The 27,385-nt window shown below is 36.5% G+C and overlaps 5 protein-coding genes across 6 annotated transcripts in view; 3 read left to right on the top strand and 2 right to left on the bottom strand.

The window, feature by feature from the left end:
• Positions 1–11,165, bottom strand: part of Hecw (Hecw ubiquitin protein ligase) — a 28,104-nt gene extending 16,939 nt beyond the window's left edge. Inside the window, 2 exon segments of the mRNA XM_065299844.1 lie at positions 9,846–10,277; positions 10,406–11,165. Coding sequence (XP_065155916.1) covers positions 9,846–10,266 — 421 coding nt within the window. The 5' untranslated portion in view covers positions 10,267–10,277; positions 10,406–11,165.
• A 217-nt stretch (positions 11,166–11,382) lies between these two features.
• LOC135789821 (zinc finger CCHC domain-containing protein 8 homolog) lies at positions 11,383–13,658 on the top strand. Its single transcript, XM_065299845.1, has 3 exons — positions 11,383–12,327; positions 12,393–12,696; positions 12,749–13,658. Exons 1-3 carry the CDS (start codon positions 12,020–12,022, stop codon positions 13,367–13,369), a joined length of 1,233 nt encoding a protein of 410 aa, XP_065155917.1. The 5' UTR covers positions 11,383–12,019; the 3' UTR covers positions 13,370–13,658.
• Positions 13,612–15,045, bottom strand: LOC135789823 (small integral membrane protein 14). 2 transcript variants are annotated; one of them, XM_065299848.1, is made up of 4 exons: positions 15,027–15,045; positions 14,503–14,720; positions 14,222–14,419; positions 13,612–14,171 (listed from the first exon to the last, which is right to left on the bottom strand). In XM_065299848.1, the coding sequence occupies exons 1-4, from the start codon at positions 15,028–15,030 to the stop codon at positions 14,127–14,129; spliced, it is 465 nt and encodes a 154-aa protein (XP_065155920.1). In that variant the 5' UTR covers positions 15,031–15,045; the 3' UTR covers positions 13,612–14,126. The 2 variants fall into 2 exon arrangements, with proteins under 2 accessions (XP_065155920.1, XP_065155921.1); XM_065299849.1 differs by lacking the exon at positions 15,027–15,045 and adding an exon at positions 14,957–15,009.
• A 2,172-nt stretch (positions 15,046–17,217) lies between these two features.
• LOC135804388 (sodium-dependent dopamine transporter-like) lies at positions 17,218–25,369 on the top strand. Its single transcript, XM_065318253.1, is given in 10 exon segments — positions 17,218–17,444; positions 18,809–19,038; positions 21,753–21,887; positions 22,471–22,789; positions 22,841–23,114; positions 23,183–23,286; positions 23,345–23,541; positions 23,544–23,581; positions 23,638–24,135; positions 24,200–25,369. Coding segments are annotated over 9 exon segments (1,995 nt in total). The 5' UTR covers positions 17,218–17,444; positions 18,809–18,848; the 3' UTR covers positions 24,440–25,369.
• Positions 25,370–25,701: 332 nt separating this feature from the next.
• Positions 25,702–27,309, top strand: LOC135789403 (ankyrin repeat and MYND domain-containing protein 2). The gene is given in 2 exon segments (XM_065299205.1): positions 25,702–26,048; positions 26,128–27,309. Coding segments are annotated over 2 exon segments (1,263 nt in total). The 5' UTR covers positions 25,702–25,811; the 3' UTR covers positions 27,154–27,309.
• Positions 27,310–27,385: the final 76 nt, after the last annotated feature.

Genomic DNA, 27,385 nt, shown 5'->3' on the forward strand with positions numbered 1-27,385 from the left:
CAGAAGCATAAGTATTCAATGCGAAGAAAGACCGACTTAATTGTCTTTCCTTTCAATATTCCCATCGTCTTGTTGGAAATTAGGTACTTCCCTCGTGATAATCAAGAAAGAAATTCGCATACAATTCCCACAACATTAAGTAAGAATTAAATTAACAATAGTTTTACTTTGAGGGTGAATATTAAGTGTATTTTTGAATGTTTTCATTGGCGTTATTTTGTTCATTCATAAAATCTTACACACCACCTGTCCCCGCGCGTGCACGCGGCAGATGTTAGGCGCTCATTAAATTACGAGTAGTCCAAACCACCCAACTTCTCTTTTAAACCTTTAAACTGCTGGCCCGTGATGGAAGATAATTTAAGTTGATTAGGGTGTGTTCCAGCTTCCAGCCAAATAACGAACTAAATCAATGCGCCGGCATGTGCCCGCAAGCTGCGCACTGCTCTGCGTGGTCATCGGGCGAATCATCAAATCATCCAATTTTCGAGTCCGCCTACCCGCATCCGGTCGAAAACATCACCAGCAATATTTTACAAGACACGACTTCGTTTTGTCAACTCGTTCACGTGTTATTCTGTATCAGGTGGATGCTAATCATTCAAAGAGCACGTTTTCTACGTTTACTCAAGATGCAAGAGATGGGCATATCTAGGATTAGTATTTTTCGGATGTACAATTGATTGAAGAGTATTTGCACAACGCATTACGGCAATTATCGCATTAGTCATAGTCACGTTTGCGCGACCAATGCATCCAAGGGCTATATTTAGCTCGATACCTGGCATTCATTGTCGCCGCTCGACAATATGGTAATGGGTGTTTCACATTTTATTGGGACCGGAAGGAAGCTTAGTCAGGTAGTGCCAGCTGTTTTTACCGGAACCTGCGCGGCGACGTTTTTACCAGAAAGAAGGCCGCTGTGGTGAGTACGAAATTTCATGTGCGGACATCCTATATCCGGTCTAAGAATAAACCGTCACCCTCCCGCCCTCCAGACCAGCATATATAGAGTGTTTAGTATAATTTTTAAAATACTTACAACAGTTTCAACTTAAATTTATGCGATCAGATTGTTAAACACACTGTTGATGTTACACGTACTAGTGATGAAATATTTCAGTAAAGCACAGGAAATCCAAACAATCTGAATGAATGTTTCTCGAATACTCCTACCGCGTGCTCGCTCAGCATCCCGTTTTGTACGTTTATCGGCATGCTAAAAATATGGTCGGCCATATTTTTTTTATGAAAACACGCTACAGTCGTGTAAATAATTCGCGGTTATTTTTAACCGACTACTAAAATATTGTTTCAAAAAACTTTGTGAAGATAAGGAAATCCATTAATGTTCAAGTCTGACGCCATTCAAACTAATAATTTAAACAAAACAGCAACAAATTGATTTAGAACTAATTCGAAAGAAACGCAAAAAATGACGCTCGGTTCCGGCGCTGTTCCGTGAAATATGCATACCGGCGTATGTTTTTGAAGTCTTAACCGAGTTGACACCCAGCCAAGAGAGTCAAGACGCTAAATGTTAATTATGCATGTGCGGCGTGTGCGGCATATGCCGGATATGCGCGAACATTTCGACGAAATGGCGCTTCTTTGAACACACTTTGACGTGTAGATATGTCCGGGGACGAACAATGTGCTACTATGTTACGTATAACTCACTCATTCAACAAACAATCGACGGATAAAAAATATAAATAAAAAACAATACACATGAAGTAGTCACGCACATTACATTCATTCACACATTACACATCCATTCAAAAATGTATTCGTCTGTCAAATTGTAACCTGTTTTTTTTTTTGTTTCATTTCATTGTGTTTTGTCACATGTTTGTTCATCCATGGCCTCGAGTACAATTTTATGAATGAATTGGTAAAAAACAAGTGAATAACAATTTACGCACAACATACACTTAAGCAAACAAGCGAACAAATATTAAAGAATAATATTTTTAAATGTCTACTGATAAAGTAAACCTAATTAATATGCATTGAGTTCAACTAAATGTCCTGATATTTCAATCCTCGGATTCCCCATATTATGATATATTATTTTGTAATTCATAATACGCGTGTGGGAGTTTTATAAATTAGCAACGCCACGCGTTTCGATTTGGTTGTTTTCGATATTCACCTGAAATGCGTCATCAACTCCCACAACGAGCCAAATGTAGATTATTTTTCACCTGATTATCTAAAACATTGATGTTCTCATTTCCATTAGGTGATAGTTATCACTTCATTGTAAATCAAACCTTTACAACACATTTTATCTTATGCACTTAAACTGAAGGGCGAAACACATCCGTTTACACTTCAAACTTTAAGTCAACAAATGTAATTTTTTTAAAGTTATAAATTAATTTATTTATTCTACTCCCTACCAAGTAGTGCAAAGAGATACGAAAATGCCCTTAATACATTGGCCTTCTTCGAAAAATATGAAAATATCGTTTAGAAAACACTCAATATCTCCATAACTAAATAATTTCCTTTGTTTATCAATGTCATATTAGAGTACACAAGACCCTTTTAAGGACGCATATTATTTTAACCCGCTAGTCCACTCGGAACTGCCCTAAAATGCCCTTTAAAAGTGGGCAATTTTATGAAAATTTGAATATATGGTGTGAAAAACACACCGTATTTCTTTAACTATTTCATTTTGTTTATGTTTTTCACCGCCATATTATAGTTTAAGAGACGCTCTACACGATGCATGCTATTTTAATTCGTTAAACATTTTGGAAGTGCCCTAAAATGCCCTTCAAACAACAGCCATTTTTTAAAAATTTGAAAACATACTGTGGAAAACACCCTGTATCTTGCAAACTAATATACTTTTTTAGAATTTTTCACCGCCATTTTATAGTTTAAGAGACGCTCTACACCATACATACTATTTTAATCCGCTAAACATTCTAGAAGTGCCCTGAAATGCCCTACAAACAACGGCTTCTTTTGGAAATTTTGAAAACATTCGGTGGAAAACACCCTGTATCTCGCAAACTAATAAACTTTTTTGAGTTTTTCACCGCCATTTTATAGTTTAAGAGACGCTCTACACAATAGACGCCATTTTAACGCCCTAAACAATCTGGAAGTGCCCTAAAATGCCCTTCAACCATTGGCCTTTTTTTTGGAAATTTTGAATACATGCTGTGGAAAACACTCTGTATCTCGCAAACTATTACACTTTTTTCGGGTTTTTCACCGCCATTTTATAGTTTAAGAGACGTTCTACACAATAGACGCCATTTTAACGCCCTAAACATTCTGGAAGTGCCCTAAAATGCCCTTCAAACATCGGCCTTTTTTTGGAAATTTTGAAAACATGCTGTGGAAAACACCCTGTATCTCACAAACTATTACACTTTTTTCGGGTTTTTCACCGCCATTTTATAGTTTAAGAGACGTTCTACACAATAGACGCCATTTTAACGCCCTAAACATTCTGGAAGTGCCCTAAAATGCCCTTCAAACATCGGCCTTTTTTTGGAAATTTTGAAAACATGCTGTGGAAAACACCCTGTATCTTGCAAACTATTACACTTTTTTCGGGCTTTTCACCGCCATTTTATAGATTAAGAGACGTTCTACACAATAGACGCCATTTTAACGCCCTAAACATTCTGGAAGTGCCCTAAAATGCCCTTCAAACATCGGCCTTTTTTTGGAAATTTTGAAAACATGCTGTGGAAAACACCCTGTATCTCGCAAACTATTACACTTTTTTCGGGTTTTTCACCGCCATTTTTTAGTTTAAGAGACGTTCTACACAATAGACGCCATTTTAACGCCCTAAACATTCTGGAAGTGCCCTAAAATGCCCTTCAAAAATTGTTATTTTTTTACGTTTTTTTAAATTTTTGGGGCGTGAAATGGACAAATTTTTATTTCAACATTCTTTATTCTGTAAAACTTGAAATAATTTATCACATTTTTTGTCTGAAGAACAGGGTCGAATTTTTTTAATTAAAATATTTTTGGCCGAAGAACAGGGCCGAACTTTTTGTGTTAAAATTTTTTGGGACGAAGAACAGGGCCAAACTTATCAGTCAAAAATTTTTCGGCCGAAGAACTTTTTTTCCTGCGAAATCAAATTAAACTTTAAACGCTAATAACTCCTGAACTAAAAGGGCTAGAAGGGAAAGGACGGCAGATTCTTGACCCTTGAAGGATTCTCTACAAGATAGGCTATTAAAAACAGCCCTTTTTTTTCGCCTCAAAACTGAAAAAAGTGCAAAGAGGTACCTCTTATAGGTTTTTTGATTTTTGAAAAAATCAAACTAAGCACGCTATCCTGTAGAGAACCCTTTAAGGATCAAGGGCCTGAAGTCCGTTTTGTTCTAGCCCTTTTTTCAGTTTTGAGGCGAAAAAAAAGGGCTGTTTTTAATAGCCTATCTTGTAGAGAATCCTTCAAGGGTCAAGAATCTGCCGTCCGTTCCCTTCTAGCCCTTTTAGTTCAGGAGTTATTAGCGTTTAAAGTTTAATTTGATTCCGCAGAAAAAAAAGTGCTTCGGCCAAAAAATTTTAACTTAAAAAGTTCGGCCCTGTTCTTCGGCCGAAAAATTTTTGACTGAAAAGTTCGGCCCTGTTCTTCGACCCAAAAAATTTTAACACAAAAAGTGCGGCCCTGTTCTTCGGCCAAAAATATTTTCACTTAAAAAGTTCGACCCTGTTCTTCAGACAAAAAATGTTATAAATTATTTCAAGTTTTGCAGAATAAAGAATGTTGAAATAAAAATTTGTCCGTTTCACAACAAAAAAATTTTAAAAAACGTAAAAAAATAACAATTTTTGAAGGGCATTTTAGGGCACTTCCAGATTGTTTAGCGCATTAAAATGGCGGGCATTGTGTAGAGCGTCTCTTAAACTATAAGACGGCGGTGAAAAACTCAGAAAAAGTGTATTAGTTTGCGAGATACAGGGTGTTTTCCACAGCATGTTTTCAAAATTTCCAAAAAAAGGCCGATGTTTGAAGGGCATTTTAGGGCACTTCCAGAATGTTTAGCGCATTAAAATGGCATGCATTGTGTAGAGCGTCTCTTAAACTATAAAACGGCGGTGAAAAACTCAGAAAAAGTGTATTAGTTTGCGAGATACAGGGTGTTTTCCACTGCATGTTTTCAAAATTTCCAAAAATGGCCAATGTTTGGAGGGCATTTTAGGGCACTTTCAGAATGTTTAGCGCATTAAAATGGCGTGCATTGTGTAGAGCGTCTCTTAAACTAAAAATGGCGGTGAAAAACTCAGAAAAAGTGTATTAGTTTGCGAGATACAGGGTGTTTTCCACAGCATGTTTTCAAAATTTCCAAAAAAGGCCGATGTTTGAAGGGCATTTTAGGGCATTTCCAGAATGTTTAGCGCATTAAAATGGCGTGCATTGTGTAGAGCGTCTTTTAAACTATAAAATGGCGGTGAAAAACTCCAAAATGTGTATTATTTTAAAACAACAAATGTAATTGTTTTAAGTTATAAATTATTTCATACCAAGTAGTTCAGAGAATTAATATTAACATAGCTCTAGTAGACTAGTAGTGATGTCAAGTTGACTTTGAGAATGCAACTGAGCCGGAAGTACTTAAAGCGCGCGAGTGGCAAAAAGTTTGTTCAAGTACGCGCGGGAACGAGTTGAGTTAATTTATAACTTTATACAAAATATTATAGTCGTGCCTACTTTATAAATAGCTCCTAATTTAAATTATATTATTGAAGAACTTTTCTATAACATAGAATGCCCTTGACGCGTGTCGGTATATTCCATACGTTTTCACGCTTTATTTCCGATTGTGCTAAGTGAAGCAGCAACGCAAAGTAATGAGTCGTGCGCATCAGGAATATCTAATTCGCGTGCGCATCCTTTCCGCGGGCCCCGCATTAAAAACTCTATAAAACATCGAAAATTTTTATTCAAATTGCAATTTAGAAAACGATTTTTTTGCGCACAACTACAACTGGTCTGAGGATAATTATTTATTGCAATAAATGTCAGCAAAACTGAGTAGCACAACAGCGCCATGGAACATATATATAAACAGGATGTTATGTTTATAAAATTGATACATCTTATAAACAGTTTAAATTGGCACATGAAGCGTCGAACGACTGTACACAAACGCACTTGCGAACCAAGTATATAAAACAAAATCATGTAAAAAGTTGAACAAAATTAAATTTAATTACCTGACCTATATAGGAAGCCTGTTTATGAATAATGTTTTTAATATTATTAGATATATTCATTTAATTAAAAAGTGCAAGACCACCCACATGGAGTAGGTTCTAGAATCGAAAACAGAAAACTTATTTTAATTCAAAGCACACTCGCGCACAGTAAGAAATGTCTCTATCTTTTCTTTTTATTAAGTTTAAATTTAGAATGAGTACTTTAAATTTGTTTAATTTATTCAATTGGAATTTATCATCCTGATCAATACTGATTGACATTACGGGGGCTGACGGCGTTGAGAACGTGTGGGCGATGTTAAAGTTGGTCTAGTATTAATAGCTACATGAATTTGTTCATATCAGTCGCAACATAGATTTCATTCATTTTATCAATATTAGAAATAATGCCGTTGTTGTATTGCCACAAATTGTGGCACAGCGAATGACTACAACGGAAACAAAATGTGATTGTCTGCTAAATGCGGCAAGCATGAATGAAATCAAACGATATTCTAATGAATGCAACAAAGTGCATATACTGCACGCTAAATACCTATCGAATGTTGAATATTGCATATTGTGTTACACAGTCGAGTAGAAAGTTACTTTCAATTCTAAAATTATATCCAGACACACTACACTAATAAATAACAGTGCAGAAAGTAGACTTTTACAATGCCTGCACTAGTATCTAATCTGATTATTAAAAACATTGTTCATTGAAGGCTTTGATGCGTCATTAGGTTATCCAAAGCAATAAATGATTGTTTTACATGTTTATCGATTTTTATCGATTCGATTTCCTGAGGATGTTGTAAAACATGCGTTTTTAGTTATCAACCTACACAATTATGATGGTGTCGTTATCAACGCTTATCATAATAAAATTTATCGTACGTTAATTTCACTACGCAACAACACCTGTCTGCACCGCCGAGTTCATCTCGAAAATGACCTTTTATTCTCTTACTCGTATTATATTCGGGCATAATGATTGACTGCCACTCTCGCCAGAAAATCCAGCTTTTCAATTTTAGCATGTGTAAAGAACATAAAAATACAATTTAATGGCCTTCACTATTTTAAGAAAAATCAACAGCGTACGCACTTTTCATAGAGCTACGATTTTTTGTATTCTAATACTAAAACAGTGGTAAAATAATCGGCAGGGCCTCCAAAATATTAAAAACAACCATAGGTATATTAAAAAATGCTGATTTGCTTTCTTGTTGCCAAGGCAAAAAATGCCCGCAAATTCTGTGCACAATTTAAAAAAGTATGCCAGAAAATATGAACACTTTCAATTTATATCGCATGACTTGCCCATTAATACAAATAGAGAAAAATTTGAAAGAAGTAAAATTCAATTCATTAAATACCCAAAGTAATGCAATTAAAGTTGATTAGTTATATTATCCTCGCTTCTTTCATTCGTAGGCAGTTCGGATTAAGGTGTGGCAACCCTTTCACATAATTAGTACATTAAATGCTAAATTAAACCATTGCGCTATGTAGGGTTGATAAGCACGACGTTGCGGCTCTTTAAAATTAGTGCGCCCAATTAAAGTGCAGTATTGCAATTCCATTTGCAGCCATCAACACTCATTTCACACTCAATAACTCACGATTAAGAGAGACAAAATAATTTAAACCTAATCCCATATTTGTAAATATTTTCTAATTTTATGTTATATTGTAAATACACGGTTAATTTAAGAAATTCGTCTTTACATGCCTTTGAAGTGAATATATTTATCGTATTTTCGCAGTAAAATAAAATAGAACTGGGTAGTTGAATGATTGCGCAGTTGGGTCGGCAACTATCACTCAATCCGCCGAGTCGCGTTGTCTCGCGACACTATACAAGTCGCGGCTTGTGGATTTTATGAATGAAATCGTGCCGTGTGTTTCATTCATGGCATGCTGGTTGCACAACCGACCTACGACGCGCAGTTCATTCATGGAATGGAATTCGAAGCGAAATCCTCTCCAACTCACAACTCGCAGGAGTGAGAATGCGAATGAGTAAATCGAAAGTACAAATAATAATAATAGTAATGAATACTACTCTAGCATTTGCTATGCGAGTAGTGCCTACTATAATTAAAAGTAACATAAATCGAACAACACATATTTGACAAATAAAAACTTACATGTTCAGCAAAATGAAATTTATTTAATCCAGGTGTAAATTATAACACTTTCACACTAGTTGTCACGTGTAAATGCGCCTAAATATTCCAAATGAATTCAATTTCACGTTCAGAATGCTTCAATATTTTTGGTACGACTTTAGTAATTACGTCATAGAAAAGAATTACTTATTGTCTATTCCCTATACGTGTTTCGGTGCTATTTTTTGTGCACCACGCACACTACACCAACGATGGCACGGCATACACTGGCGTTCGTTGGTGGAGTCGACTGACAATGCCGGCGAGTTGTGGTGCGACGAGTCGCGCGTGGGGGACTTTCTTACATTCATTACGAAAATGCGTTGTAAAACAGCACCACGTTAGCGATCGGAACGACCACGTTACCAGGTTTAGTAGCACTTGTAGGTGAGGAAACCTAAAGAACTCGTACAACCTGAAATCCTAATATTCACACTCAATTGCAATTAGACTAAGCTTTCAGATTTAATATAAAGCCGCATCTGCTAAAAATAGTAATATTTATATATTGAAACCTAATTCAATAAATAAAATAAAATGTAAATTATTACGTTTTCCTGTACTGTGCGAACGAAGTTCAAAGATTTAAAATACAAAAACCTCAACATAAAGTTTTGTAAATTATGTCAGATTCATCATAATTTTAAAGCATTTAAAAATAATTTTGTGGTAAAAGGGAATCGGCATACCTATCATAAAAAAGAATGCGTTTTGTAAATTTCCAAACTAGCTTGATAATACTTACCGACATTCTAACTACGTCTACGTCTGTTCAGGAAGAATAAAACAAAAGACAACGAATGAAATGAAATGCAACTTAAGTGACCTTTGCTCACATTCCCTTCCGCTTCATTACGAAATGCTGCGAAGCGGACACCAGGACACGTGTGAACACACTCAATAAATACTTCATAAGTAATCTTCAAGTGCAACGTTCATGATAACAATACAGAAGTCCTAGCAGCGTAAAGCAATAAGGGATCCAGTACTGCAAATACTAAATACTTACCAAAATGTGTGTGTCACATAGGTATACTTCCAGAAAACAAAAGTTATCAGTGAATGTGAAACACTGACATTAGTTCTTTGTTTTAAACAAGTTTAAACATTAAGACGTAAAAATCTATGCCGTATCACGTCGAATTCCATGTTGGCCGCGTCCACATTCCTTCGAGTACATTCATTCTTTTACCAATAAAGGATAAAAGCAGATAGAGCACGAATTATCTCTGCATCGCGTGTGCTGCGTCAGCCCGAAGATATAATCCCAACACCGACACGAGATTTTCTGATAGAATTCTTCAAAGTTACTTTTAAAATTAAATCACAAGTTTCTCGCTTGGTTAACTGTGCTATACGTAAACGATTAGGATGCCCGCACTTTTCTCGTTTAAATACCTCGTTAGATGAACGAAATTTACGACCACTCATATGCATTTGCATGTTATAAGCAAGTAAATAAAAAATTTAGTAACTCACCGATTCGAACCAATCCAATAAAATCACCTTCTTGAAAGTCTGCAACACTCCACACAACCGTCCACACTCCATCAGATTCGCAGGCGGACATTGCCAGACCAACAGCGCCCTCTTCATTGACGTACTCGTTGATAGCGTCTACAAATTCATCGCCATTTTCTTCTTCGGCATCATCGAACATTTCGATCACGAGTTCATCGCCTTCCTCTGCTTCTGCTTGTACTTGTATGTCATGCTCAGTATTTGATTCATTTAAATCTTTTGATTGTTCATCCTGATCAAGATTTTGATTACATGTATCAAGGGAAGTTTCTCTTGGAGTGCATTTTAAAAATGTGCACTCTTCGGTTTCATGGCGGTTAGGAGAGAATGCTGTAGTTTCAGCATTCCCCGCCAGGGAGTTTTCCGCGGTTTTGTTCATTTTGAAACAAACTATGAATAAACAACAATAACTCGAATTATTCTTAATATATAAGATAATCGTTTCGCTTTTGTTTCACTTGTTGTTTGCGAGTTATGTTCTGTTTGTTTAAGATAATTGAATGTTGTTGTTGTCTTACTTGCAGGTTTCAGTGGTCCTCAGCAGAAACACAGTGTCGACGCTGGGTGGCGTCGCGGCGTCGCTCCCGCCGACGCATACCACCCTCGCCGCACGCGTTGCCATGGCGATAGACACACGGGCGTCTTGTCGTCATGTCGCCCTGTTCACTCTTGCGCCACAACCCTTCAAACTCTTCGCCGGCCGCGCAAAGAAGACGACACGATTTTTTTACCCACTAACTTCTAACGGCTTCTACCCGGTTAGAAGGCAAGCCGCAATTAATTCACTATTCTTTCCGATGTCGCAAACAAAAACCAACTGACAACTATCCACGAACAAATTCGTACACACCTATTTTCGATAGAATTAGCAATTTTCGCGTTCACTATTAGTACAGCGATAGTTACGTATTAGTTTAAAATATGCAGATGATTCCATTAGCTTTATGTTGTTTTCGTCGACGAGACGCGGAGACTCACGCCAGTTCCGGGTGCGCCACGCGAGAAAAAAACACTCGAAATCGATAATTAAGTGTGAGCATTTCGCACGCCAACAATGTTTGTTTACACAGTCGCCGTATTTGATTTCAAATCAGGTGTCCGTTCGTGTGATTGCGATTATCAAAGGCCGAACCACAAAAACCACCAGTGTCGCGGGATTTGCACGGATGACGACCGCGACACACTGACGCAAGGCGGGTGCACTGACACAAGAACAGCTGATCTCGTCTTCTGCGCCGCGCGCAACGCACAGAGCATGGTACACAACAAGCCAACAAAACCGATGAGTTTGCAATGTGGGCCGATTGGCAAGCAACTATACACTAATCGACAATATTTAACATACTTTTCCGTAAAAAGCATTAGAAACGTTAAAGATGCGTTCGCAAATATTTTATTTGTTCAAATGCGCTTAGTAAACAAACATGACCAAAATTATTGAAATGCTACTACTAGCGACACCTATAGCTTCCCAATGAAACTATACTTATCTTTGAGGTGAAGAAATCACATGGACAATGTAGTATAGCGTCGTCATATCGTTTAACCTTCGTTTAGATTTGTTTCACGTAGTAAATTCTATTGTACATGATCTAAATGACAAAATTTTCAAACGGCGCATAAACAGCATTATTTTATAATGGCAGATCAGGCGGTAACTGATAGAGGCAGAAAAATGCAAGATAATTCGCCCGATAATGGTGTTGTAACAATCAATGACGAATCCGATATAATGATGTTGTCTACTGACGAGGAGGCTCCACCAGGAAGAACTATCATATCAGAAGAAATACTAATTTCCGACGACGAGTGCATAGAAAAGTCAACTAACCTAGAAGAAATCATTATTTCCGATGACGAAAATGATAATGAAGCCAAAGAAGAATCTATGGACGCCGGGGAAGTCACAGAAGTTGCACCTCCTGAATCAACTAGTGTATCAAAAGATGAAAGCATTGAAATTAAATTTTCAAGTACAGAGCTGTTTGATAAATATAAACAAGAATTTCGAACCTTTTGTCAAGGTTTCAAACAATTTAAATACCTAGAGGAACAGAATAAATTACTATTGACAAAAGATACTGACCTGAAGGACTTGTCAGTGATTAAAAAAGTTGGGGATAGTGTGGAAGATGCTGTGGAGAGTAATGAGATTGATCAAAATGAAAAGAAATCTCATAAGATTGATAATTTGTTTATACTTGATACAGAACCAACTTCACAACCGACAAATTGTCCGATATATAAAAGTAAATATAAATTTATTGATGAACCTTTGCCTGAAGAGACAAAAGGAGCAAGCCAGTAATAAGAAGAAAGAAGGCATAGTGATTTCTTGCTTTAATTGCAATGGTAACCACCATGTGAGAAATTGTCCAGTGCGAAGGAATCATAGAAGGATCAATAAGGTCCGAAAATCCTATGGTGGCAAACCATTTAGGTGGGTTCTTGCTTAATATTATATACACTTTTATTCTTTACATCTAATTTGTTTGTGTCTTCCAGGTATCATGAAGAAGGCGTTAATATAAATAAACCTATGATACCTGGAGAAATATCAGATACCTTGAGGAGAGCAATTGGAATAAGGAAATACGACATTCCCCCCCATGTTTACAAAATGCGAGTTATGGGATATCCGCCCGGGTGGCTGGAGGAAGCGAGAGTATGTCACTATAATATAGCGGTTTTTGGCAGTGATGGCAAGAAGGATGGCAAATCTGGCACATTGAACCCCTATTCAATTTTACCTGAAAAGATTATAAGTTATCCAGGGTTTAACTGCAAACCGGACCGAAGATCTAGAGATGTAAGTAGACAATTTCAAATCTTTACAGATCAATTGATTAAAATTTAATTAGGAATACAACTTTTATGGAGTACCTCCATATTCCACGGCCCTGAGCAAAGAGAACATGATTGAATTTGTCAATAATATGTCTCACCATGAGGCGGAACAACAATCACAAGTGGAAAGGAAGCAGAAGTCACCTTCACCATCATTAAATGATTTAGAATTGCAAAAACGACAACTGCTGGAACAACTTACAACCAACGAGAATGATGACTCCAATCCGAATGACACAATAAATGCAACGACAGCAAACAAATCATCGGCAGTTGTTAATAATACAAAGCAAAAATCGCTTGATTTGAGCACAAATGTAGATTGTGACGAGACAAATCCAGGCATGGATTTAGATTCTACAATTAACAATACCCGAGATGAAGATGTTTCGACCGCGGTAACACCATCAACTCCTTCGACAAAAATGGGTGTTATAAATGGTAGTTTAACAGGAACGCCAATCCTCAAAGCATTATCACCGTACGCGCGCCTACCTTCCTTAGATAACTTCCAGAAAGATGTGTCACCGGTTATCAATTTTGAGAATTTGGCCAACGCGTCTGGGAAATACGAACAGATGACAACAGTTCTGCAAAAAGTCCGCAGTACTTTGAAATCGCGCTTTCAAACGTAAGATTTACCAAATGACGAACAACAATTTAGTTATCAAGATATAGCTATGAGTAAATTAGAATTTAAGAATTAAACAAGAGATAATTTAACCATAAAGTAACATATAAAGAATAATAACCGATCTAGTACAAGTTTTTCAAACATATAAATATGAATTAATACACGTCAAATCGATCTCTTAAAACCGAACGGAATAATCTTTTTGTTCAAAAGCTATCTATTTTTGTATTAATCAACACCAAGCATGTGAAAATATATATTTAATCTGCAGACATTTTTATAAAACACAATATATTATTATTATTGCATAAACCTTGATGTCATAATTATATACTGATAGCAATAATTGGTTAAAATACCATTGAAATATTTATTATACATATTTGACGCTTCAACTTTTTCTATATTATATTTTACAGCATAAAATAGTGAGTGTGCATTCAGTGAACAAAATAAATCATCCTCCACCATTTTTAAATTTAAATTATTTGAATAATTTAGATGTGTAGAGTATTTCAAAGGAATGTGACTATTTCCGTGTTGATTTTTTAAGAATTTTAAACTAAAATTAGAAAATTAAAGCAATATCATCATTTTAATTACTATACCACTCTTCTTTTTTCTTAGACCGGCTAAGAATTGCACTCATAAACATTTTTGAAATACCAATTAAATTATAAATTCCTCTACATATAATTTCATACCCATAGTCGCAAGTTTTCGTCGTTTATCTTCAATAATTGATTTAATATCTTTTCTTATGTTGTTGACGGTGGTGGTGTTGGCGGACCATCATTAGAACCCTTGAGAAATAAATTTAAGCAAATTGTTTGGATTTGAAATAGATATTTACATGTCCATTGGATGGTTTGGTATCACCAGCAATAGTGTTGCGTCCTCTGCGATGGTTCACCATCCAGTAGTGCATAAAAAAGTAGATCACAAGCATAATAGACATCACAATGTAGTAATCTGAAGCAGTTTCCTGCCTTGGCTGGTTGGCATCCACAAAACATTCTGTATCTGTGCAATGGCTTTGTGATTGTCTCAACTAAAACATTGAATATATTTGCATTTGTAATGTTGTCAATAAATAAGCTAATTATTATAAAAATTGTTTGTTTATCTACCTACCAATGATAGTAATCGATTCATTGAGAGCTCATGACCCCAGATGCATTCGCAAAGATCGAAACCGTCTCCGCCTTCGTCCATCTTTCTGTTTTGTTTTACAACAACAAACAGAATGACCCCAAAACAAAATGTGTCGACTTGCTGACAGGTATTCTGGTGTTTTTCGTCGTTTATTTGGTAGCTTGCAGGTATTCCGGATGATTTCACGCACGAACAGCCTGCAATGATTATTTGCGCACAATCAAAATTGGCTTATCAGCGTCGTCTAAATGTAAACGACTGTGAACGAGCTGAGCATTGTTTCCATCTGGTTTGTCAAAATGGCAATGGAAACGGGAAGTGAGCTACAGCCAGAATTATCTTCGTGGGTGTCGCGCGTCAGCTGATTGTTTGGCAACGAGTAAATGTTGCAAATTTAATTTTTAGACGACTGTGTGTCGTAAAATGCACATACTTATGTATACATAACTGTCAATTTTCGGGCTAGATATGTGTACATATGAATTCTCACCAGTGATACGTACACATCAAAAATAGAACAGGCGACTATGTTGCAGATGGGCGAGTGAGAGGGAGAAACAACATAGACTTTGGTGGTGCTTGTTTATTGGCCGAGAGATTTAATGGCCGCCGTGAAAGAAAACGCGCTGCAAATCACCAATTTGAAATTACTGATGAGATATTAACAGAGATTAGTCTTAGGAGTATATTGTGAAGTCCATAGTAAGTTTTTCAAGTAATTTCTTAAATAATTATCTTTATTTATAGCAAATTCTTTATTATTTGTTGTATCTAGATATTTATATAAACAAACTTACGAAAATGCTTGGATTCTGTAAACAATTGTTTATTTTTGTGTTGGTAATTAAATTCCAGTACAAAGGTAATAAAGTGATATGGTAAGTACACATACGTGTTGTTTAACGATTCGCCAACGTACTAATTTTTCATTGGATGAATACAAACTGGCTTCTGACGTTCTGATCATGTGTACTAACAATGTACTTTTCATTTTTGTGTTGAATATTCTGTTTGAAATTATTTTTTTACCTGTCGAATGACGGTTGAATTTTTTTTTAAATACATATTTCAGGTCGAAATTGTCGAAAGGCGCCTCCACCATCAAAAAATTTCAAAGATTAAATGGTAATTATCTTGTCAATTAAAGGGGTTAGAGGAGAAAGTACTTAATATTCTTAATGCTTGAGGAATTCTCAACATGATAGAATAGTTTTTGTAAAACAAACAAATACGTATAAAAAATTAAAGAAAAGATTTTGTTACAAAAAAAGCAAAAGATTTCTCTTTTTTATGTCGAATGCAATTTACACTAAAATTTGCAAATAGGGCCTAAACGGTTAATGCTATCAAAAAAAGTTACTAAAATAATCGATGTAGAATTAAATTATCTACCTGAATCCAAAAACAGAATTTAAAAATTCTAATTATTACAGAAACTGCATTAGTTGAAATAAAAGATTTCATCATAAAAAAAGCAAAAATTTCTCTTTTTTATGTCGAATGCAATTTACACTAAAATTTGCTAATAGAGCCCAAACGGTTAATGCTATCAAAAAAAGTTACTAAAATAATCGATGTGGAATTAAATTAGCTACCAGAAACCAAAAACAGAATTTAAAAATTCTAATTATTACCGAAACTGCATTAGTTTAAATAAAAAAAATTCATCATAAAAAAAGGCAAAAAATTTCTCTTTTTTATGTTGAATGCAATTTACACTAAAATTTGTAAATAGGGCCTAAACGGTTAATTTTATTAAAAAAAGTTACTAAAATAATCGATGTAGAATTAAATTATCTATCAGAATCCAAAAACAGAATTTAAAAATGCCAATAACACAAAGAGTTAAAAGAGTTTAATGAGCTTAAAGGTATGCATCTTGTAGAAACTAATTTTAGCAATAGTTTAACAATTATACCTATCATTGTATTTGATATTTTTAAACTCTTATGTAATCTGATTTATTTTCACTTAGCTTTCCGCAATTTCACTCGTAAATACCTTTGTAGTAACGCCGAAAAAGTGAATAACGAAATGCGAGTAAAAAACGCGATATATTTTTATGGACGTGGCCATACAAGGATTTTTACTTATGTCAATCGTTAATCATACGACGAGGGTGGTAGAAAGTGTCCGATTTTCATATGCGCCGGTGTTGCCTACGGTAATTTTAATGCATTTTATTGCAACATAGAAACGCATTAAAATTTACTTCACTTCGAAGCATTTATTTATTTATACTTAGTTTCGTGAGCTGCAACAAGTTGTCGGCAAGTGGATAATGAGTGATAATTGGGCATTAGCTTAGTAATTGAATTAAATTCATGATACATACAACTAGGAATGTTTCAGTACAAGTAGCACACTTGTTAAAATTGCTGAAAACCTATTTTTCCAGCAAAATATTCAACTCAAGAGAACTGAAAAGTTTTCAGTGTCTCGCACTTCACTCCCAACATAAATACATAGCAAATCAGTAAAATATTCAAGTGTTTAGGTGGTGTTTTAGATAGTGGTGCACGTGAAGAGGATAAAACCTCGGCGAAAATTGCAAAGCCTTGTAGCCAACGGAGGTCATGAATCAAGAGATCAGGCGAAGAGGCGACGAGGTGGTAGAGGGACGGTGGTGGCAGCGCGGCGGCGGCTTTGCCAAAAGCGGACGCGATGGCCGGCCGCGGCGCATTCCGTCGACGGCGGCGGCAGAGCATGGGCCAGACCGACTCCAGCTTCGCCGTCATCTGCACGCTCTGGCGCTGAGACGGTTGCTTGGGGCGCAGGGCGAGCGGCGCCGCCACCACCGACCACCACTCCGCGGCATGCCATCGCGGCCGCACGCCGCGCTCGCATCGCCATCCGTGCACACCCAACGTTGCCACCACGGAGGAGGCGCACCAGCAAGACGAACGCGACTCCCAAAAGAGGTAAGTGCATAATTTTACTTAATTTACTATCATATTTACCAACAAATATTAAATTTGTTAAATATTTTCGTTCATAATTAACGGAATGTTACCTTGAAGTAAACTCAGTTAAAAAATGCAATTAATACGCCTACAAACGTAATTTTTACACATATAACTATAACGGTTGTATTTTTTTGTTTCTTATTGCGCTTTATTAAGTCACTTGTCATTAATTCTAATTGACTGCCACTAACTGCGTTGGTTTACGAGTTGTTAAAAAGTATCTCATTTACTATAGTAGCCGTAATAATGCCGAGCGGAAGTATAACAGGAATTAGCACGATTTTGATGGTATTAACACACAAAGTTAGTAAACAACAATTTAAAACAATCAAAAACAGCAATTTTACATCCAAACACACCATTTACATGTTAATACAAGGATTGAAACTTTATTAATTAAAATCTGTTTTAAAGTTTCAAAGTTTTAAAGGTAATTGTCATTTAATGTACTTTTTTCTTAACTTTATTCTTTTCTTGATTTACGTGATAATTTTTTGTTTTTGTATTTGAAATTGCGTAGTTTAATTGTTAATTCTTCGTAAATATGATACTTTGCACCAAGGTAAACAAGAATTACATTGGCATTACATATTCGCTGACATAAATTGCACAAATAGATTTTTCTAAATAACGACTTGCACGATATCCATGGTATAACTTTATATATCACGACTTGAATGTTTAAATAGCTGCTATTGAATGTATTTTGAAAATTTTTAGAGAAATTATTATTGCGTGAGTGTAGTTAACGTATTTTAATATAGTATATAATTGAATAGTAGCTATACCGTGTTTAAACAACAAACAAATAATTCTAATAAATTTTAGTAAAGTTTTATGCAAGCAATGACCGAAATTTTCAATATCAATTCAAAAGCACCTCAAAATCATTCAAAAATAAACGAAAATTACTGGAAAATGGCATAATTTTTACAATTTGCAATTATTTGCAATTTTTCTTTCTTTTTGTGTAAAAGGTTAATAGTTTATAGTATATTTAAGTCTTAGTTCACGTTTAGAGAAGTGTATTGCAAACAAGCGCTGAAAAATGCTTTTACATCAATAATTTCAACCAAAAAAATTGTTGATTTAAAATCATGATGTGGAAGGTGATTGAGATCATGACGAGCCATCGTCCAGCTTGTCATCCGGTGATGGCGACAAGAGAAATGTGTTATGGAGCGGGCAGCGTCGAGTGGCGCTATTGACCTGTCCTGTCCGGTGTTAATCGACAAATTAATCCACCAGTGTCAATCATACGCACTTCCAAAAAGAATTACGTTAATAAAAGCCTATAAATTGTTTGTTTTCTTTAGTAGCGATTTGTCGGACAGCGTATCCTCGGCGAACGCCGTAAAGATGACGTCGAGTAAGACGATCCTCACGGGGACGACGACGACGACGACTCTCACGCCGACGCCGATCCCCAACGGTGACGAGCGTGAGACGTGGGGCAAAAAAGTCGACTTTTTGCTCTCCGTCATCGGCTTTGCAGTCGACCTCGCCAACGTGTGGCGCTTTCCATACTTATGCTACAAGAATGGCGGCGGTAAGTTATATAGACCCAACTCAATTTCCTAAATCTTAATCCTTAAAATTAGAATATTTGAATGTATGCAATGCAAATGATGTGATGATTTAATTAACGCAGAAGAATGAAAATTTCAAAAGAGCAGAAAACCGGAAATATGAATTATATGAATATGGATTAAGACTAGCATTGAGAATGGTTGAGAATATTCGAAAATTGGCATTGTAGCTAAACGTCAAATTGTTTGGGGGGTGGGCAAAGGGATGCGAGTTGTAATGTGGGGAATGTTTCGCGGCACGAGTGCGCGATGATGCTCGGCATGTTCGGACCCGAGTGGTTTATGCCCGCACGCGTATTGTGATATATTCGAGGAGGGCGCGTGCAGTTGATGGGTTGATATGCGCCCATCCACCCATTCGGCCTGCACGTTCGACATTCTGAAACTGAATTATAGCAATTTATTATTTCACTCATTCTAATCAAAAATATCCACATTTCTGATCTTATTCTTTTCATTTTCAACAAAAAACTTAGAAATAGAATTCAGGAAACAAAACGGAGTTGGTTTAGCTCAAAGTGCTGCTAAGGATTGATAAGATTTCTAATTTCTTTCGCAAACAAGTTAATTCTCTGTGACAATTGAGGAAAAAATATATGGAAACAATGAATCAATTAAACTTCTGACTGCTGACTTCCGCAAACTGCGTCCACTCTCCAATTTGATGATGAATTGCAACATTCGTAAAAATCCTGTCCGAGTTGTCACAAACAATCACCGAATGAGATTAATTTCTCCTGAACTTCAGGTAGAAAATGTTTCCCTTTTATATAATAAATTTTTAGCTATATGACGAAAATTAATATCTCATTTTCTTCGATGATGATAAAAGGGATGAGGTGGAGGAGCTCTCCAGCCGGGGATCGTTTCCGGGGCGCGAAATTCAATTAGCCAACCGATTATTGACACACAGAGGAGCCAATCTGTGCCAATCTGTAAGCACTTAAGAGATCACTCGGCCGACCAGCCTCAATTTTGTCGCCAGCAAAGTATCGAACCATTATCGGCGCGCCAATCTATATGAATATAATAGTAGTGAGTGCGTCTCCATTTTCCTTCCCTTCGAGGTCTCCGGGGTAGGAGCACTAATTGACATAAAATGAAGTGGAGAATATTCCAATACGTTTCCGGGCGTTGATTTACTCCTACTCCTATGTTGTAAGACAAGAAGTCGAAAGTACATCAAAGTTTCAGATGGACAAAAAAATTAATATCTATTGTGTGAATTTCGGCAAGGAGCAAGTCATTAAAGTAGCAACTTTTCGCGACATTTCCGAATATGCATGATGTTGCAAGTTACAATACCAAGTTGAGCAAAACAATACGCAACAAGAAACGCGCAGAAAAGAGACGCAATAATAGCAGGAGAAGCTTAATACTCCCCAAGGGCATGTTAGAAGGGATGAGGATCTCGACATCGATATAAGTCGCTCAAAAGCGATCAATTCAATTCGACCAAAGACAATTTTACCTTATGATTCAAATCGTATCAAATCGGAATTGAATGAAGGATAATTATATTCAAAGCTTCTTAAAATATAAAATACTAGCTTTAACCCACGGCTTCGCTCGCGAATATCCCTACTAATATTATAAATGCGAAAGTTCTGATGTTTGTTACACTTTCACGCAAAAACTACTTAACCGATTATCTAGAAAATTTGCACACATATTCTTAGTGGTCTCCGAATGGTTATAAGCTACTTTTTATTTAATAAAAAAATATTTTTAAAATAAAATAAAGAAATAGTTTAGCCAATAATACCTCTGCATCTGGCTATTTGACTACTTTAACGCCATCTAGCATTCCAGCAATTAAGCTCAAACCTAGTACCATCACACTGTATTATCTAGCTTTAACCCTTGGCTTCGCTCGCGAATATCTAAAATAATGAAGTTGCTTCCGTACGCGTCTGTAGTCACAGAAGAAGTAACAATGAAGTAGAATGGCGGGGAGTTTAAAATGGCTGAAAGTATAGACCATGGAAGTATAGTGTACAGTCTCCATGGTGTAGTCAATTGGATTTGATGTTGACGTAGCTGTCGGTAATACAGTGTGATAATACAGTGTGATGGTACTATAGTACTTAGGTTTGAGCTTCATTGCTGGAATGCTAGATGGCGTTAAAGTAGTCAAATAGCCAGATGCAGAGGTATTATTGGCTAAACATTTTCTTTATTTTATTTAGAAAATAATTTTTTTTATTAAATAAAAAGTAGCCTATAACTATTCGGGGACCACTAAGAATATGTGTACAAATTTTCATGATGATCGGTTAAGTAGTTTTTGCGTGAAAGTGTAACAAACATCAGCACTTTCGCATTTATAATATTAGTAAGGATTCTAAGCTTTAATAATTAAGTAGGTATCATAAATAAATAAGATAGTGTTCGATATATATTGGAACACACTGTATATATTTATGAATACTTGAAAGCGTCCTCCTAATTAAATCACGACGATTTAATGAACTTTAATATTGCACCACTCTGCACACCGTCCTCGCGTCGGATCAGAATCAAAGCGAAGAGTCAAAAGGAAACGTAGCAGCCCCTCCCGCATAAAAGCTTTTTACTACATCCATGTCAGCAATTTCAGCAATTATTCCCTGCCCATATCTATATACCTACGCAAAGAAATGTTTACTGATGATTTTTTGTTGTTGTTCGTCAGGTGCATTTCTGGTTCCGTACTGCATTATGCTGGTCGTGGGTGGTATCCCATTGTTCTACATGGAGTTAGCGCTGGGGCAATTCAACCGGAAGGGTGCCATCACATGCTGGGGGCGGTTAGTGCCCTTGTTTAAAGGTAATTTCCGTCCATCATACTTCTTTTATGTCACGATCAGATTTCATGCTTGGTCCATCGTCCTGAATATTAAAGATGGTGAATGTGCTCAGTGTCTGAGGATTAACTCACTATCCGCGATGCGTAATCCTGAAGAATGAAAAGAATGATAGAAATCATTTCGGAGTGCTCGCACATTTTATGCCCTGCCGGCTCTGTTCTGGCATTCTGGTGTCGGTGGAACTTTGTCCTAGACGACGGCGGCTGCTCTGGCGGCAGTTTCCTGTTCCGGAGTGGATAATTGAGTCTTGGCGAAGGAGACGCAGTCGACAATAAGCGTTTAGGCTTTTCTTTCCGCATCATTTTCACATTACCGCCGCACTTGTGGCTTCCAAGACCAACCGCTCAACACAACCCCATTTCTTAAAACGAAATACTTTTTCATTCAAGTTGTTCTCTTATTGCACACAATTTTTACATTTTAGTCACATCATAATCATCCAAATGCAAATTATTTTACTTTTTGCTGCTTTTTCGACAGGAAACCAAAGTCATAACATTCGCATCATTACTTCATGACAATAAAAAAAACTAAACGTTACAGGAATCGGTTATGCGGTTGTCTTGATTGCTTTCTACGTCGACTTCTACTACAATGTCATCATCGCATGGGCGTTACGCTTCTTCTTTGCCTCCTTCACGGATATGCTGCCGTGGACATCCTGCGACAATGAGTGGAATACTCCGAATTGTAAACAGGCAAGCAACTAGCGCCATCTATCAACATTTCCATGTATTTACTTTAATAGCTGATATTTTGTGTTGTTTTAGTTTGATTTCTCATCAAAAAATTTCACAAACTCCACTAACACGACGGTGATGGACAATCCGAAGATGAACACAGCTGCGTCGGAGTATTTCAAGTATATTTACATGTTTCTTTTAAAACAATACTAAATATTTGTACATTTTAGTCGTGTGATATTAGAGTTACATAAAAGTGGCGGCCTTCACGATCTGGGCGCGATTAAATGGGACATTGCACTGTGTCTACTGGCAGTCTACATCATCTGTTACTTCTCTCTATGGAAGGGTATTTCCACTTCCGGCAAGGTAGTGTGGTTTACCGCACTTTTTCCCTACGCAGTGTTGCTTATCCTGCTTGTGCGCGGGATTACTCTTCCTGGGAGCGCACAAGGCATCAAATACTATCTCTCACCAAACTTTCATGCGATTACTAAAGCAGAGGTACGTTTAGTATAACCTTTAAAATGCGTATGTTTGTTAAGTTGCCTAACTTGATACTTTGAGGTTAGGTCTGGGTAGATGCAGCGACACAAGTATTCTTCTCGTTGGGGCCAGGCTTTGGTGTGTTGTTGGCTTACGCATCATACAATAAATATCACAACAATGTATATAAGTAAGTGTACATAATTGAGGTTATATATTGAATATAACCATAACATTGGTTTTCCTAGGGATGCAATTTTGACATCGATTATAAATTCAGCGACCAGTTTCATCGCTGGGTTTGTAATCTTTTCGGTATTAGGATATATGGCGCACGCTGCAAATATGCCTATTCAGGAGGTTGCGACAGAAGGTCCTGGTCTTGTGTTTGTTGTATATCCGGCCGCCATTGCTACCATGCCGGGAAGTATTTTCTGGGCTCTGATCTTTTCATGATGCTGTTGACGTTGGGCCTTGACAGCTCAGTAAGTATTTCCTATAAAAGTAGTTTATAATTTAATTTAATTTGTATTTGATTTAGTTTGGAGGATCGGAAGCCATTATAACAGCGCTTAGTGACGAGTTCCCAAAAATTGGTCGTAACCGAGAAATCTTTGTTGCGGGCCTCTTCAGTTTATACTTTGTAGTCGGCCTAGCGTCTTGCTCCCAAGGAGGTTTCTATTTCTTCCATCTGCTTGATCGTTATGCTGCTGGTTACTCAATGCTCTTCGCCGTCTTCTTTGAAGCAATTGCTGTTTCATGGATATATGGCACACAGCGCTTTTGTGACGACATCAAAGACATGATCGGTTTTGCACCTGGGATTTACTGGCGCTTCTGCTGGAAGTTTGCCGCTCCTGTCTTCCTGCTCTTCATCATTGTCTACGGTCTCCTCGGATATGAACCTTTGAGGTACGAGGATTACGAGTATCCAATGTGGGCCAACGCGCTCGGCTGGTGTATTACGGGATCTTCGATAATCATGATACCAGGTGTTGCCATTTATAAAATTCTCACCACACCAGGATCTGTAAGAAAGGTAAACATAACCTAACTTCTAATGTTTTAATATAGTATTAAAATAAAATGGTGATTGCCTGCAGAGATTCAAAATATTAACAACGCCGTGGAGGGACACACAGCAAGCATTGCAAACAAATGGTGTTGCAGTACGAATGGAGAATAATCATGTTAATCTGGATTATCAGGGGTGCCAACGACACCGCCACCGGAAGACGTTTGAGGCAATATGGTCGACACCGTCCTTGCATTTACGCTCGACGGTCATAAAAAGCCCAACTTTGATGTATACTATGTTTGACTTTGTTTTTAAGTACTCATAGACACCTACATCAAGCAAAAGCCATCAAATAAGTACACAACTTAAAATCAAAATCAAAGGCTAAACAGCCATTAGCTTTTGATTCCAGTCATACCAGAATAATTTTAAAAACAAAATTTTCATTTTTTTTCGTTCAAATGAAACCCGATCGCCTCAATATACATGAATATATGTGTAAAATCGTAAATATTAAATACTCTAAGCTTCTGTCACACACTGTGTAGTTAACACTAGAATATTTGTCGCGTGTAAGTTATAAATTCTTAGTTGATCGATTGCTGATGAGAAAAGTAGAGAATTGTATTAGGTAGCAATATAGAAGATAAACAAGCTCGTCGTCTGCACACTTGCATTTGACGGCTACTAGTAATTTATTAACTATTAAATAAGGTTACTAAGTAATCTTGAATTGAACTCAAGTGAATGTTACCCAAGGAGGCAGTAAACAGCCATTTACTTCCTCCTGCGCTAAATAAGTATAACCACAAATATTATTTTACATTAATAATACTAGCTCGTAATGAACATGTTAATATTGATAAATATGATTAATGCAGCAGCTGAATTAATTGCAGTATTCAATCGATTATTAATGATATATCTAAGAATAGGTTAAGTACTTTAAGCGTACAATTGGAGGCAGTACACTTGATATATTTGTAAGGAAATGAGAAGCGAATTTAAACCTTATCTTAATTATAATTATAATTAAATTTATATGGTGGAGATAGACACTGTTTAAGCGAGCGACGAAGAATGTTAATACTTATAAAAAGATTTCTCATGTTTTTCAACTTATAAGTTACCTTTGTTTAATGGGAACAGAATGCAAGCAGCCATTTGCAATTTGTTCTGATTTAATGTAGGTTCATTTTGTAATGTTGTTATACATTTTTTATAATTTGTGATAAAATTTATTTTAAACATTCAATGAGTTGTCTTTTAACTCCTTTCACGCAATTGGGTGATTAGGTAGTTAATTCACCATAAATAAGTACGACATCAATACGAATTATTGTATTTATCAACATAATTACCTTGTTTAACGTGTAAATGGCACGCGACACGAACTGGCACCGAGGTAAATAACTTTATTCGATCACTCTTGTCATGTATTAACAACATTGTGTTGAATTAATTCCCATTGTAGTTTTTTCACTGCTTAGAAGTACATCACAAATTTAACCCGGGTAAGAAATTTATTTTCATTTAATGTCTTTAAAAGTGATTTTTTCATGTGTCAAATGGGTTGCCTACTGTTGGAACAGTACTAGTTGAATTTTACCTAAAATAACCTTAGAAAATCTCACATTTTCACTTGTTTCGCTAGTGTGTCAAGAAAACAATACAATTTTCACAGAAAATCTTATATCATGGCGAACAACAAAGAAAATGAGGCTAATCAAGGACAACAGGTCAACAGTAAGCTCAGTGCAGAGCAAAAGGAGATCATGAATGCGATTGAAACCAAGAATTTGGAAGCATTCTACAAGATCTTGGCTGAAAACCCAAAAGAAGATATAAACTTTACTGATGATGACAAAATGACACCCTTACAACAAGCGGCATATCGCGGCAATACTGATATGGTCAAACTTTTACTTAAAAGAGTGAGTTATTTAATACTATGACTAATTTGATTCAAATATCCAATCAAATGTATTATTATATTGCTATTCTGTTATTTAGGGAGCTGATGTTAACAAATGTGAACATGCTAATGACTACACCACCCTTCACTTTGGAGCCCTTAGCGGAAACGTGGATGTGTGCCATCTTCTCCTCGCTGCCGGCGTGAAAACCAACGCGTTGAACTCCATCAACCGCACCGCAGCACAACTGGCGTCATTTGTGGGCTACCACAATATTGTAAGCACAATCAACAACTTTATACCAAAAGCAGAGATTGATCACTATTCGAAAATCCAAGGAAGTCAAACAAAACCCTTCATTGATCCAGAAATTACTGAAAATGTCTACAAGTTTGTGTTGATGTACAACATGCACCCAATGAAGATTGCAATGCTGTTGAATGCTTATTCCCTAGCTGATCATATTGATGGTGTGAAGAAGGTTTTGGAGTTGATGTCAGAGAAAGAAATGAAAGCAAAGGCTACAAATGAAGTACTGGCGTTCAAGTATCACTATTTGTCATTCATGCTGGGTGAAATTAAGAAAATAATTATGGAGATGAAGGATTCCAAAGGTAAAAAGAGAAGAAAGAAAATAAACCTGAAAAAATGACGAAAAGATCGAAGACACTGAGAAGCAAGAAAAACCTTTGTCGATGTTTTCGCTAAACAGATTTTACGTGTGAATCGTTCAGGAGATCAGGATGCAATGGACCAGATGATTCGACACGCTGTCAAGTCATTTCCATACATAGAAAGTACTTTGCTCAGGCAGATGGTGGCTTCGTTGACAGCGGATGAGAACTCTCCGTCGGCGTTGAGCATAGTTTCTGCCGCCGTGAACGGCCAGAGGGCATTCGTAGATGAATCCGGAAGTTGTGGAACATGCGGGGAAGAGAAGGCGACTAAGAAATGCGCAAAGTGCAAGTGCGTCTCATATTGCGATAAATATTGCCAGAAAATGCACTGGTTTGTGCACAAGAAAATGTGCAGCACAATGGAGGCTCACAATAAGAAAAAGAATCTGCAAGTTGATTCGAAGGAGCTGAATAATGACTTGGCGGGGATTCTTGCTGGGCAATAGTCATCATTGACGATTATTTGATTAAAAATTACTTCAAATGCACTTAAATTTATGTATTTTGTGTATGTACACGTGGTAATAAGTGTATAGAATGTTATTCGAAAGAAACAGTTTTTGTTTTTGGAGTTATTATGTATAGAAAGGAAATTTATCTAATTTTTCTTATTATTGTTGTAATTCGTTTGTATACTTGCATTTTATTTTTTAATTTACCTTGATGTCTAATAAGTAA

This window comes from Atheta coriaria, unplaced genomic scaffold, assembly GCF_025399875.1.
Source record: "Atheta coriaria isolate IRGN ID8LTWV9N9 unplaced genomic scaffold, Caltech_Dcor_3.1 hic_scaffold_3_pilon, whole genome shotgun sequence".
Classification (NCBI taxonomy): Eukaryota; Metazoa; Arthropoda; class Insecta; order Coleoptera; family Staphylinidae; genus Dalotia; species Dalotia coriaria.

What these genes read in the sequence shown, in the direction of transcription:
- LOC135789821 (XM_065299845.1), top strand. Translation starts at nt 12,020, where the DNA reads ATGCTGTGGAGAGTAATGAGATTGATCAAAATGAAAAGAAATCTCATA. An exon ending in TATGGTGGCAAACCATTTAG is followed by an intron (nt 12,328 to 12,392) that starts GTGGGTTCTTGC and finishes TGTGTCTTCCAG; the next exon opens with GTATCATGAAGAAGGCGTTA. An exon ending in CGGACCGAAGATCTAGAGAT is followed by an intron (nt 12,697 to 12,748) that starts GTAAGTAGACAA and finishes AAATTTAATTAG; the next exon opens with GAATACAACTTTTATGGAGT.
- LOC135789823 (XM_065299848.1), bottom strand. An exon ending in TGAATCGATTACTATCATTG is followed by an intron (nt 14,420 to 14,502) that starts GTAGGTAGATAA and finishes TCAATGTTTTAG; the next exon opens with TTGAGACAATCACAAAGCCA. An exon ending in CCAAACCATCCAATGGACAT is followed by an intron (nt 14,172 to 14,221) that starts GTAAATATCTAT and finishes TTATTTCTCAAG; the next exon opens with GGTTCTAATGATGGTCCGCC.